Source organism: Hylobates moloch, unplaced genomic scaffold (assembly GCF_009828535.3).
Source record: "Hylobates moloch isolate HMO894 unplaced genomic scaffold, HMol_V3 SCAFFOLD_5, whole genome shotgun sequence".
In the NCBI taxonomy this organism is placed as follows: domain Eukaryota; kingdom Metazoa; phylum Chordata; class Mammalia; order Primates; family Hylobatidae; genus Hylobates; species Hylobates moloch.
This window is the reverse complement of record NW_026652280.1, coordinates 103,480,953-103,495,421: the sequence shown is the minus strand read 5'-3', so window position 1 is coordinate 103,495,421 and position 14,469 is coordinate 103,480,953. Positions and strand designations below refer to the sequence as shown.

At 39.3% G+C, this 14,469-nt stretch overlaps 1 protein-coding gene across 2 annotated transcripts in view; it reads left to right on the top strand.

Moving 5' to 3' along the window:
- Window positions 1-14,469, top strand: part of SNX27 (sorting nexin 27) — a 93,186-nt gene that overhangs the window by 18,821 nt on the left and 59,896 nt on the right. For both annotated transcript variants that reach the window (XM_032154633.2, XM_032154634.2), the window contains exon 2: window positions 8,934-9,165. In XM_032154633.2, the coding sequence (XP_032010524.1) occupies window positions 8,934-9,165 (232 nt within the window). The remainder of the gene's footprint in view (window positions 1-8,933; window positions 9,166-14,469) is intronic.

Genomic DNA, 14,469 nt, shown 5'->3' with positions numbered 1-14,469 from the left:
TTTTTTTTTTTTGTGAGGCCAGCCTGACCAACGTGGTGAAGCCCTGTCTCTACTGAAAATACAAAAATTAGCAGGGCATAGTGGCGTGCACCTGTAATCCCAGCTACTCAGGAGGCTGAGGCAGGAGAATCGCTTGAACCCAGGAGGCGAAGGTTGTAGTGAGCCGAGATTGCACCGCTGCACTCCAGCCTGGGCGACAGAGCGAGATTTTGTCTCAAAAAAAAAAAACAAAAAAAAACCTTTTTTGTGTTTGGGATTATTTCATTTATTCTTACAAGAAATGCTTAAGAGTGTTCTGCATACCATTGTAAAATTTTTGCCCTTATGAAGCTTATATTTTGGTCATTGCCTTAAGATAAATTCTCAGTAATACAATTATTAGTTAAAATATTATGACCATTTTTATATCTTTAGATGCATATTGCCAGTGAAATTACTTTCCAAAGGATTTTACCTATTTATAAAACCATCTCATATTCTAGATGATAAAAGTTGATATTACAAATAATTAAGATAATAATTTTTTATTTTAAAAGTTGTTGACCAGGTTTTACTATTTATTAGAAAATGCAGGCATTCTGGAAAACTTTGGCCATTTACTTTCTCTTGTTGTGCTTTTATCATACATCAATAAATAAGATGGTCTAAGATGTGAGGTGCAAAATATTATTTCTAAAACAACATTCCAAATGTCTTTGATATTTAGTGATCCAGAATGGAAATTTTGTTTAGATCTGTTCAAGCTTCACCTATTTTGGCTGCATTCATTGCTTACACATGTCTAATCTTATATCTCAAGAGTTTAAGGGCAAAGTATGGTATGATTGCTTATACAATTAGTCAATAAGAATATTCTTTGGCCGGGCACGGTGGCTCACGCCTGTAATCCCAGTACTTCGGGAGGCCGAGGCAGGTGGATCACGAGGTCAGGAGATCGAGACCATCCTGGCTAACATGGTGAAACCCCGTCTCTACTAAAAATACAAAAAATTAGCTGGGTTTGGTGGCAGGTGCCTGTAGTCCCAGCTACTCAGGAGACTGAGGTGGGAGAATGGCGTGAACCCGGGAGGCGGAGCTGGCAGTGAGCCGAGATCGTGCCACTGCACTCTAGCCTGGGTGACAGAGCGAGACTCCGTCTCAAAAACAAGAATATTCTTCAACTTGTTTGCCTAAGTAAGATAGCAAGGAGGCGGAGTTAGATGAAAAGGAGACAAACTGAACCAGTCAGATGATTTAACTGCAAAAATTAGAAAGGACAGACCTTTACATTTTGTTAGAGTAGTTCCTTGTCTTTACAGTGTAGTTTCTAGTACAGTTGTACTGAACAACTAAGCAGTGAACCAGTGAAAAGTCAAAGGAAATGTCTCTCTTCTCATATGCCAGGCGTCTTTTTTCCTTCAACTTCAGAGATGTCCTAATTTTAAAGAAGATATGTTGTGGAGAAGGTAGGGAGTTCATTTACAAAGCTCTGTATAATTGAGGAGATGATATAATAGCTGTGTTAAAGTTTTAAACATAGTTCCAGTCACCCTAACTCAACTATTTTTGTATTTTACATAATGTGCCTTATGGGCTAAAATATAAACAATTTGTAATCTCCGTTTTTGCATTTAACATAAGAACTTTTCCATGTTTGCATATAGTTTTCATAAATATTTTAAAGATGTTTATAGTCCATATGTTTGATGTACTTCAGTGTCTTTAAAGGTTTCTCTAATGTTGGATATTATTTGGCTGAACAAATTACTTTTCACATACTTGGTCAGAAGAAAATGCTTTACAATCTTAAATGCTTAAATTTTTTTTTTCCTTGAGACAGGGTCTCCTCTGTCACCCAGGCTGGAGTGCAGTGGCGCAATCTCAGCTCACTGCCACCTCTGCCTCCTGGGTTCAAGCAATCCTCTCAGGTAGCTGGGACAATACGTGTGTACCACCAGGCCCAGCTAATTTTTAAAATATTTTTTGTAGAGGCAGAGTCCCACCATGTTGCTCAGGCTGTCTTGAACTCCTGGGCTCAAGTGATCCTCCCACTGCGGCCTCCCGAAGTGTTGGGATTATAGGTGTCAGCCACTGTGCCTGACTCTTAAAAATCTAACAAGTGAAATCTAGGCCTCCTAAGAAAAAGAATCTGAATTATATTTGTAATGTACTATAATGGTATTTTTGCAGTATTTGGTGAATTTAACTTTTGTCCCTTACATTATGGCTTTGATAAACTTGAGAGATGCTGCCGTTATCTAACTTAACTTTATAATTTGTTGCAGAGGTTGTTTTTTTTTTTGAGATGGAGTTTTGCTCTCGTTGCCCAGGCTGGAGCACAGTGGTGCGATCTCGGCTCGCTGCAATCTCTGCCTTCCAGTTTCAAGCGATTCTCCTGCCTCAGGCTTCCAAGTAGCTGGGATTACAGGCATGCGCCACCATGCCCGGCTAATTTTTGTATTTTTAGTAGAGACGGGGTTTCACCATGTTGGCCAGGCTGGTCTTGAACTCCTGACCTTCTGATCTGCTCGCCTCAGCCTCCCAAAGTGCTGGGATTACAGGCATAAGCCACTGCGCCCGGCCACGTTGCTGAGGTTTTAACTATACTAGGTTTGAAATATGTGTCCTGTTGTTTATGGGAGATTAAGACAAGCCAAAGCAGAAGTAGGGGTAAACTAGCTGTGGCTTAATTTTCTTTTCATTACTTCCATGAAATAACCTTGTAAGACTTGGAAATAGCCAAAGTTTAGCTTATTTTCCACAAGGTACGGGAGGTGAAGGAAAAAGCATGTATTTTATTTAAGCAGTTTTATGCTGCAGGTATGTACAGATTGATCTACTAGATATTTAACAAATTTATTCACAATAGCAAAACATTCAGAGTAATCTAAAAGTAGAATAGGGGTTATGCTTTTCACCCAGATGGTGGACTCCTATTTCACACTCACAGATGTGGATATTATATGATAATTATTTTTATTTTAATTATTTTTATTTTTCATTTTTTTTGAGACGGAGTCTGGCTCTGTTGCCCAGGCTGGAGTGCAGTGGCGCAATCTCGGCTCACTGCAAGCTCCACCTCCTGGGTTCACACCATTCTTCTGCCTCAGCCTCCCTAGTAGCTGGGACTACAGGCGCCCGCCACTACGCCCGGCTAATTTTTAGTAGAGACGGGGTTTCACCGTGTTAGCCAAGATGGTCTCGATCTCCTGACCTCGTGATCTGCCCACCTCGACCTCCCAAAGTACTGGGATTACAGGCTTGAGCCACCACGCCTGGCCAGTAAACTTTACTGAGGCGTAATTAACATACAGTCAAATGCACACATATGAAGTGTAGAGTTTGAGTTTTGGCAAAAGTATACATCCATTTAACCACCACACCAGTCAAGACATAGTTCCATCACTTTTTTTTTTTTTTCCTGACACAGTCTCACTTTGTTACCTAGGCTGGAGTGTGGCAGTGAGATCTTGGCTCACTACAGCCTTGACTCCCAGGTACAAGCAATCCTCCTACCTCAGTCCCCAAGTAGCCAGGACTGCAGGCCTGCTTCAGGATGCCCAGCTAATTTTTTGTATTTTTTGTAGAGACGGGGTTTCGCCATGTTGCCCAGGCTGGTCTCAAACTCCTGAGCTCAAGTGATCCCCCCGGCCTCTGCCTCCCAAAGTGCTGGGATTACAGGCGTGATATGTAAGAAAGTTTCTTTGTACCCCTTTGCATTCAGTACTATCCCCTCCCCTCCAGACAACAAGTGATTTGATTTCTACCACTAAAGAATAGTTTTGCCTATTCCAGAACTTCAAATAAATGGAGTCAAATCAGTCAGATTCTTTTCTGTCTCACTTTCCTCCCCCTGAGTGTATTTTTGAGATTTATCTATGTTGTTGGGGATATGAGTAGTTTTTCCTTTTTATTCCTTTTTCCTTTTATTGGTGTGATACTCCACTTTATGAATATGCCATAACTTGTTTATCCATTTGCTTTTTGATAGACATTGGGTTGTTTTTAGTTATGTACTATTTTGAATAAAGCTGCAGTGAACATTCAACTACAGTTGTTTGTGTAGATGTGTTTTCTTTTTTTTCTCTTGGATAATACCTAGGAGTGGAATTGCTGGGTCTTGTAGTAAATGTATGTTTAACATTATGAGAAACTGCCAGATTGTTTTTGTTTTATGCACTTATCAGCTGTATATAAGAATGGCACTTGTTCCATCCACATCTTTGGCAAAACTTGGTATTGCCTCTCTGTTTTAGCCATTCTTATAGACATGTAGCCATTGTGTAGACATATAGCCATTTACAAAATTGAAATGTATGTCTTAGCACTTGCAGTTATAGGAATTTATTATCTATTTTTAATGGGCTGCCTCTGAGAGACTAATTACTTTTTTATTACTTTCATGCATGTCACAGAGGGTCAAAATAGTATTTTGCTTACTATGTAGAATGGTTTTTTGCTGTGGTATATATAGTGATTGGGTTTGTCATATTTCCATTTATACCTTGTTTTCATTGTGTATAGCTTCCTTCACAAGTGGTATACAAATCCTGACTACAGCTTTTTCTCCTGCTTTTGGGAATGTTTGTGTTAGCTTTGCAATTTCCCTAGCTGGCCAACTTTGGTTGAATAGAAGTCTTATTTGAAGCCGCTCCCATTAGCTAGCTTAAGGCCTCTCTATTGGGGCCAAATGTTGGTCTTATGTAAAAGTAAGTATTTTATTAAAATTATCAAGTGTATCTTTACAATGCCAGAGACATAAAATAAATTAGATATCATCTGCATAACTAAACAAAATTTTCATCTTATTTGTGGATTATTGGAATTTTTGGCCCCCTTAATTTTTTCCTTCATTTTATTATGAAGTTTCAAACCTACAGAAAAATTGAAAGAATCGTACAGTGAATACCTGTATACCTATCACCTAGATTCTATAATTACATTTTGTTGTATTTGCTTAATCGCATATGTGTTAGACATTTTTGATGATGTATTTAAGCTGCTGCCTTTCTGTATAAAAGCAGTATATATTGGTAGGTCCTACTGGGCAGTCAGTACTTTTGTGTGATAAGAGAATTAGTGCTTCACTGATCCAGTGGTCTTGTGAAGCTGGCTATCTGTGAACCCCATTGTCATTGGTTGAGAGCTTAATTATTTATTTTCAAATGAATTCCAGCTAGATTACGTTACAAAGACAGAATTGAAAGGCAAGGGAAATTGCTGGTAGAAAAGGTTTGTATCATCAAGGAGGTGAAAATACTACCAACCTGCTTGCCCAATTGATACAAATACTATAACACAAATAGCTACCATTTATTGAGTAGTTACTATGTTCTAGAGCTTCATCTCATTTTAATTTTCACAACAACTCCATTAGCCAATGATATTAATCCCATTTTATGGATTAGAAAATTGAGATTTAATGAGATAAAGTAATTTACTTAAGGGCTCATCCGTTAAACAGCACAATTCGTATTCAAACCCAAGTCTGTTTGTTTCCCAAACCCATACTTTGAACCTGAAGTCTGTACTGCTGAAAGTTTCTCCTTACTGAAGAATTTGTATTTTGCATTAATTTATGTCTTCAGAATTGTACAAAGTATTGGGCCACACCGAATTTGAGTCTGGTATAGTAGCCTTCTTGTAAAAAATTACACAACATTTTTGTGACTTTGAAGACCTCTTAATTCCTGAGGAAGGAGGGCCCTTTTTCAAATCAGACATCCTGGGGTTTTTACTGACCTTATTTCATTCTCTGAAGAATGAAGGAATTTCCACTTTGTAGTTAGTCGTGGAATGTATAGCATTCCTTCTAGAGTTGAACCAGATAAATATTAGCAAGTCTGTTTAGAATATGACACTGGAAGTTTTTTCCTGTCTTTTTTTAAAAGAGGTTTTTGGAATTATAGTCAGTCTGAAACTTGGTCTTACTAATAAAGAAGTGAAACCTCAGTGAGCTCCCTTGCTCCCTGACTGCTCTTGGTATAAGTCTACTTAAGTTTCTCTGACGATTTTCAGGGTTTATTTTTGTGCGTGACCCAAGGAACAGTGTATTTTGATTTGGAAACTGAATGGTTGGAGGTGTGTATTGAAAGCAATAGTTCTGAATCTTTTTGGAGTTCATATACTCCTTTTTGAAGCTGATGAAAGCTAGGGAAACTCCCCAGAAAAAAATGCATAATAGGCACATAAAAAGAATTTTACATACAAATTTTGTAGATCCAGTGACTCCCAAGTCTACCAACAGAGTTCCCTAGATAAAAAATTCTTCAAAGGAAAAAAAATTAGGGAACCGAAAAGTAAGATTTGAGCATCAGTTTTTATTTTTCACAAATGTGCATTTCATAAAATTGATTGCATTAACAGAAATTTTGTTTTGGTATTTAAGATTTTATTTTATTTCATTTTTTAAAAAACAGGATCTTCTTCTGTAACCCAGGCTGGAGTGCAGTGGCATGATCTAGCTCACTGCAGCCTTGAACTCCCAGGCTCAGGTGATCTTCCCAGCTCAGCCTCCCAAATAGCTGGGACTATAGGCACGTGCCACCAGGCCTGGCTAATCTTTTCGTATATTTTGTATAGAGACGGGGTTTTACCATGTTGCCCAGGCTGGTCTCAAACTCCTGAACTCAAGTGATCCACCTGCCTTGGCCTCCTAAAGTGCTGGAATTACAGGTGTGAGCCACACTGTGCCCAGCCTGTATCCAAGATATTGGTATTTTGGCCAGTCTTTAAGGTGTCAGCTTTTGCCACTGTGTTAAAAAAAAAAAAAAAAAAAAAAAAGGATATTCATGAGTTAGCTAAGGTTCCTAGGGTTTTATAAGATTGTATGGTGATTTCTAAACTTGCTTTTTCATTTTTTTCTTATACCATCAATTTTCTCAGAACTAGTAAGGCCAAATACTTAGATAAAATCTTTTGCCAGTTCCTTACTTAAGATTTCCATTTCTTCTTTAATCAAAATCTATATACATAGTACCTCTTTACTTCTTCAACCTTCTGATATAAATGTTTAGGAATTGTTCTACATGTTTTATTACATTAATCTTCACAGCAGCTCTGTTAGGAACTTATTGTCTCCGTTTACAGATGTGGAAAGCAAGGCTAAGAAAGGTTAAAAACTCAGTCAAGACCAATTCTGGTACTAATAGGCAGGATCAGGATTTAAACTCCTGTAACTAGCTCCAAAGCCCATTTTCTTTCCATTTTACCATGCTGGTGTATGATCAGAGTTGGTCTTTTTTTTTTTTTTTTTCGAGACAGAGTCTTGCTCTGTCCCCCAGGCTGGAGTGCAGAGTGCAGTGGCGTGATCTCGGCTCACTGCAAGCTCTGCCTCCCGGGTTCATGCCATTCCCCTGCCTCAGCCTCCCGAGTAGCTGGGACTACAGGTGCCCGCCACCATGCCCGGCTAATTTTTTGTATTTTTAGTAGAGACGGGGTTTCACCACGTTAGCCAGGATGGTCTCGATCTCCTGACCTTGTGATCCGCCCGCCTCGGCCTCCCAAAGTGCTGGGATTACAGGTTTGAGCCACCGCGCCCGGCCCCGATCATGTTTTTTGATCACAAGTCTGACTGAATGAATATAAAGCCCAAGTTTCCATCAGTGAAAGGGGCTCTTTATTTTTTTCTATAGCTAGCTTATCGTAAAATTACTGATTTTTTTGTATATAAGTTAGACTTGTAGGATGTGAAATGTCAGGAGTGCTGAATTTACTGGCTAGATTGTTAAACCCTAAATTAAATCCCAAGAGGCTAGCTGGGGGGATCTCCTGACTGTTCTGTTTATATAAATGGATATTTCAGATATCAGACTCTGACAGAGACAATTTCAGTGACTGAAAAGTTTATGGAAGGCTTGTTACTAAACTTAGTATCATTTTTCAGGAAGGAAAATCCCTAATGGTTTGGAACAGGACTGAAAAAGAATTTAACTCTAAAGGGTAGATAAGCTTTAAATGTTAAATTGATTAGAGGTCAGGTGTGTATTTCCTACCTCTCTTGGGATAGCCATGGGAGGGAACCTCCAGGCCTGCTGCCCAGTGGTTTTTGCTGAGAGAGCAGCTGGATCAGCATTCTGGAAGGTAGTTTGGTTTGCTGAGTGAGTTTTGTGAGACTCAGCATCTTTCTTGACAAAATACTTCATCTAAACCTTGTACTTTGTTTGCCTTATTTCAGCCGTTTGTACACAGCAAAACAGGAAGGAAAATTAGTAGGCTGACTATATAATTATAGGTGTATATTTTTTAGTTTGGACTGATTATACAGGACTCTAAATGAGATAGCATAGAGCAGGAAAAAAGTTGATGGAATCCCAAGAGGTTAATTGAATTGGAAACTAGTGTATGTGAAGAGTAATACCATTTAGCTCCCAAAGTAATGAAACCTGGCATAAAGGAAAATTAAGTTGACTGATTTGAGATATGGAGAGAAATTGGATGTAAATGTAAAGGAATTATCTTCAGTCATAACTTTTTTTGAGTCTCTATTTACAAATTAAGAGAATGTGTTTTGTGAAGGTTCTTTTAACAGAATTCCTGTGAGGTTTAAAAAGGACAAAGTACAATTTAAGTGGCAGGGCTGTCAAAAGCCACTTTGATCGAATTGTATACATGCTTAGTTAGAATGAGGAAATTGGACTGTTTGACTGAAAAAGCTTTGTTTCCTCCTCAGCTTCAGCCTCTTTCCATGTGCTTTCCTGAGGCTATGTGTGGGATATTAGTATAGAGGAAGGGGAGGTCTTCTCACCTCTTTCCATTTTTTCCTCCGCCATAAGTTCACAAAGTTTTTCACATTAGAAACTGTTAAAACATAAACAACTTTTCTGGAACCAAATTAATCTTTTAACTTCATGGTTCATACCATGTGACTCTGGAGTGGGGGCAGGAGGGTGGAGCTACAAGGTGTTTGGACCCTTCTGGTTTATGGGATTGTCTTTTTCCCTTTTTCCCCTTAGGAACCACGTGAATGTTGAGGGGGCGACACACAAGCAGGTGGTGGACCTGATTCGAGCAGGCGAGAAGGAATTGATCTTGACAGTGTTATCTGTACCTCCTCATGAGGCAGATAACCTAGATCCCAGTGACGACTCGTTGGGACAATCATTTTATGATTACACAGAAAAGCAAGCAGTGCCCATATCGGTCCCCAGATACAAACATGTGGAGCAGAATGGTGAGAAGTTTGTGGTGAGTGTCAGCCCAACTCGATCCTCAAACATCTAGCTTTATTTCCCCTAGTCTTATAATTATGAAACTATTATAGTGGTAGATAAAAGACTGCAACCTAGGTCAGTTTGTCTACCAGGAGGATGAGTTCACACATAAATAAAAGGCACTGACCCTGATTTATTGCAGGGGGTGAACTACAGTAATGGAAAAGAGTCCTACTCAGCTTGAGTATAATTCCATTTTATTTTTAGATAGTTTCAAGTTCGCATTCTGGTTTGTTGTAAACGTGTGAGTTTTTGTTTGTTTAATTTTTTTTGTTTGTTCTTTTGTTGGTTGCCATATCTCTTTGCTAATAGTAGTTTCTTATTTACTGTTGATTCTGTGGTGCTATAAGGCAAGATTAATTTAAAAGGATGGTGTCCTTCAAGATATTTGGGTAATAGAGAGGTTCGCCCATTTCAGAACTTAGATGTCTCTACTCTTCTTTCCACATCATGTTCTTTTTCATTTTCTTTGGAGATATCCATGTGAATGATTAACTGTGGTTTTTCCCACGAGTTTCCTGAATGCAATTCCCATGAGCTGTTTCACACATTTCTAATCTGTTGCTGTTGTAGTTATGCAGGAAAGCCCATCTTAAATTTTTAGTGATGTGTGCTAGCCCCTTTGCTGAATGCCTTTGTTTGTTCTTCAAAGCCTAATTGCCACTGATAGCTCAGTCTACTTAATTTTTCTTTTGGTTGCAATATGCTTTATTTGCCTTTAATTATTTGTGGAGTGTTGATATAATGAGAAATGTTCATTATTCTTAGTAGAAAATGCAGTGGGTTCTGTTAGATGCTGGCAAACAGACGACAGGTGTTTAAAGCTTAACAGTTGACTAAAGTTAGTCTCTAAAACTGAGATTTATCCTCTGCATAGGAATGAGCTACTAAACATTTATGGTAAATTCTTTTTAGTGAAGAGATAAGAAAAGCAAGGAAGCTAAAAAAGTTGCAGAGGATCAAATAATGCTTGGTTGCATCTGTAATTAGTTGTAGATGATGGCATATAGGTTTTATTTCAGCATGGACTTCTGTAGTCTTAGAACCACACACAGAATTTAGAGTTTTATGCTTCATAAGTGCTAACTTTGAGTCATAAGGCATGTAAGAAGTTGAAATCAAGGTCACATCCTAAAAGTAGAGCAGACTGGATGTTGAGACCTTTTGGGAATTACCTAAAACCTTGGAAATTTGAGAAAAGGAATGGTACTACCAATTGTACCTTTGTTTATTTTTATTTTTATTATATATATTTTTTGAGACGAAGTCTTACTCTGTCCCCCATCCTGGAGTACAGTGGTGTGATCTTGGCTCACTGCAATCTCTGCCTCCTGGGTTCAAACAATTCTGCCTCAGCCTCCCAAGTAGCTGGGATTACAGGTGCACGCCACCACGCCCTGCTGTTTTGTATTTTTAGTAGAGATGGTGTTTCACCATGTTGGCCAGGCTAGTCTCGAACTCCTGACCTCAGGTAATCCACCCGCCTCAGCCTCCCAAAGTGCTGGGATTACAGGTATGAGCCACTGTGCCCAGCCCACTAATTGTACTTTAAAAATCAACTTTATTGAACATAGTTTACCTATATTAACATTCATCCATGTTAAGTCTCCACTTTTACAAGTTTTGACAAATGTACATAGTCTTATAACCACCACCACCACAATGAAGATTTAGAACATTTTCATACCCTCAAAAGTTCCCTCATGCCCTTTACAGTTAGTCCTCACCCCTTACCATTGCCCTTGTCAACCACGGATCAGCTTACTGTCACCATATTTTACATTTTCCAGAATGTCAAATAAATGGAATCATACCATTTGTACTCTCTTGTATCTGGCTTTGTTCAGTTAGTATAGTCCTTAAGATTGGCATACATTGTTATTTATACCAAATATTTGTCCCTTTTTAATTGCTGAGTAGTAGTCCAAATTGTATAGATTTACTACAGTTTGTTCATCCTTTCATTGTTCATGCACATGTGGGTTGCTTCCAGTTTTGGACTAGTATGACTAAAGCTGCCATGAAATAATATTAAATGTACAGGTCTTTATGTAGACATATGTTTTCATTGCTCTTGAGTATATACCAAGAAGTGGAATTGCAGGGTAAGTGTAAGTTTAACCTTATAAAAAACTGCCGAACAGTTTTCCAAAGTGGCTGTTTCATTTTTACATTCTCATATGCAGTGGAGAGTTCCAGTGGTTCCATAACCTCTTGATATTTTCAGTCTTTTTCATTCTAGCCATTCTCATGGACATAGTGATATCTTACTGTGGTTTTAATTTGCATTTACATAATGACTCATGATGATGAGCTGCTTTTTGTGTGCTTAATGGCCATTCATGTATCTTTATTGATGAAGTAGCTGTTTAACTCTTTTGCCCGTTTAAAAAATTGGGTTGTTTGTCTTACTATTTTGTTGTAGGGGTTCTTTATACATTCTGGCTCTACAAGTCCTTTATCAGATATATACATATATATATATATATGTATGTATGTGTCATATATATCAGATATATATATGTATGTATCATATATATCAGATATATATGTATGTATCATATATATCAGATATATATATGATATATTTTCTAGTAGCTTGAAAAAGGACTTAGATAAGCCAGGCGCAGTGGTTCACACCTGTAATCCCAGCACTTTGGGAGGCTGAGGTGGGCAGATCACCTGAAGTTGGTGGATCACTTGAGGTCAGGAGCTCGAGACTAGGCTGGCCAATATGGTGAAACCCCGTCTCTACTAAAAATACAAAAATTAGCCGGGCGTGGTGGCAGGAGCCTGTAATCCCAGCTACTCGGGAGGCTGAGGCAGAAAAATCACTTGAACCCGGGAGGCTGACCTTGCAGTGAGCCGAGATCGTGCCATTGCACTCCAGCCTGGGCAACAAGAGTGAAACTCCATCTCAAAAAAAAAAAAAAGGACTCAGATGTTTTGTAAATATTTGAGTTTGTGACTTGCCTTTTCATTTTTTAAAACAGTATCTTTCAAGGAACAGAAATTTTAAATTTTGGTATAGTCTCGTTTATCAGTTTTTAAATTTATGGATAATGCTTTTTTGTGTTCTAAGAAATCTACCTAACCCAAGGACACCAATCTTTTATGTTTTCTTACAGTTTTATAGTTTCAGCTATCTTTTTTTGTAGGAACTTTATTTATTTATTTATTATTAGTTTTTTGAGACGGAGTCTCGCTCTGTCGCCCAGGCTGGAGTGCAGTGGTGCGATCTTGGCTCACTGCAAGCTCCGCCTCCCAGGTTCACGCCATTCTCCTGCCTCAGTCTCCCGAGTAGCTGGGACTGCAAGTGTCTGCCACCATGTCCGGCTAATTTGTTTGTATTTTTAGTAGAGACGGGGTTTCACTGTGTTAGCCAGGTTGGTCTCGATCTCCTGACCTCATGATCCACCTGCCTCGGCCTCCCAAAGTGCTGGGATTACAGGCGTGAGCCGCCACGCCCGGCCTATTTTTTGTTTTTGTTTTATTTTATTTTATTTTTTGAGATGGAATTTCGCTCTTGTTGCCCAGGGTAGAGTGCAACGGCATGATCTTGGCTCACTGCAACCTCTGCCTCCTGGGTTCAAGTGATTCTCCTGCCTCAGCCTCCCAGAGTAGCTGGGATTACAGTCATGTGCCACCACACCCGGCCAATTTTGTATTTTTAGTAGAGACAGGGTTTCTCCATGTTGGTCAGGCTGGTCTGGAACTCCTGACCTCAAGTGATCTGCCCGCCTCGGCCCCCCAAAGTGCTGGGATTACAGGCATGAGCAAGCGTGCCTGGCCATTTATTTATTTATTTATTTATTTATTTTGAGACAGAGTCTCCCTCTGTCACCCAGGCTGGAATGCAGTGGTGCGATCTCGGCTCACTGCAACCTCCGCCTCCCAGGTTCAAGCGATTCTCCTGCCTCAGCCTCCCCAGCAGCTGGGACTACAGGCACATACCACTGCGTCCAGCTAATTTTTGTGTTTTTAGTGGAGATGGGGTTTCACCATGCTGGCCAGGCTGGTCTTGAACTCCTGACCTCATGATCCGCCTGCCTCGGCCTCCCAAAGTGCTGGGATTACAGGTGTGAGCCACTGCACCCAGCCATAAGAACTTTATTAAGATATTTATATACCATAAGTTCACCTACAGTGCACAATTTAGGTTTTTTTTTATTTTTTGTTTTATTTTTTAGACAGAGTTTCACTCTTGTTGCTCAGGCTGGAGTGCAATAGCGCAATCTCGGCTCACTGCTACCTCTGCTTCCCGGGTTCAAGCAATTCTCCTGCCTCAGCCTCCCGAGTAGTTGTGATTACAGGCATGCGCCAGCACGCTCGGCTAATTTTGTATTTTTAGTAGAGATGGGGTTTCTCCATGTTGGTCAGGCTGGTCTTGAACTCCTGACCTCAGGTAATCTGCCTGCCTTGGCCTCCCAAGGAGCTGAGATTACAGGCTTGAGCCACCACGCCTGGCCAATTTAGTTTTTAGTGTGTTCACAGAGGTTGCAGTGAGCCGAGATCACACCACTGCACTCTAGTCTGGGCAACAAAGTGAGACTTCGTCTCAAAAAAAAAAAATAGATAAAAGTACAATTAGTAATTTCATTCCTTTTCTCAAGTTCCCAAGGTTTTAGGTAATCCCAAAAGGTCTCAACATCCAGTCTGCTCTACTTTTAGGACGTGACCTTGATTTCAACCTCTTACATGTCTTATGACTCAAAGTTAGCACTTTTGAAGCATAAAACAAATTTATAACATTTTCATCACCTCAAAAAGAATGTCATTCCTTGTAGCCATCATTTTCCAAACCTCCCATCCCCTCCAATTCTAGGAAAGCACTAATCTATCCTCTGTCTTATAGATTTGCGTATTCTGGACATTTCATAGAAATGGAATCATGGTTTTTTTTGTAACTGTCTTCTTTCACTTAGTGTAATATTTTTGAGGCTTATTCAAGTTGTAGCGTGCATCAGTACTTCATTTTAACATTCCATTATATGGATATACCACTTTTATTTATCCATTCATCAATTGATGGACATTTGGGTTCTTTCCACTTTTGACTATTATGAATAATGCTGTTATGAGCATTTGTGTACACGTTTTTGTGTAGATAATGTGTTTTCATTTTTCTTGGATATATACCTAGGAATGGAACTGCTGGGTCATACGGTAACTCTTTAGGTTTAACCTTTTGAGGAACTGCCAAACTGTTTTCCAAAGTGGCTGTACCATAGTTTTTACTCTTATGTTTAGGTCTGTGATCCATTTTGAGGGATTTATT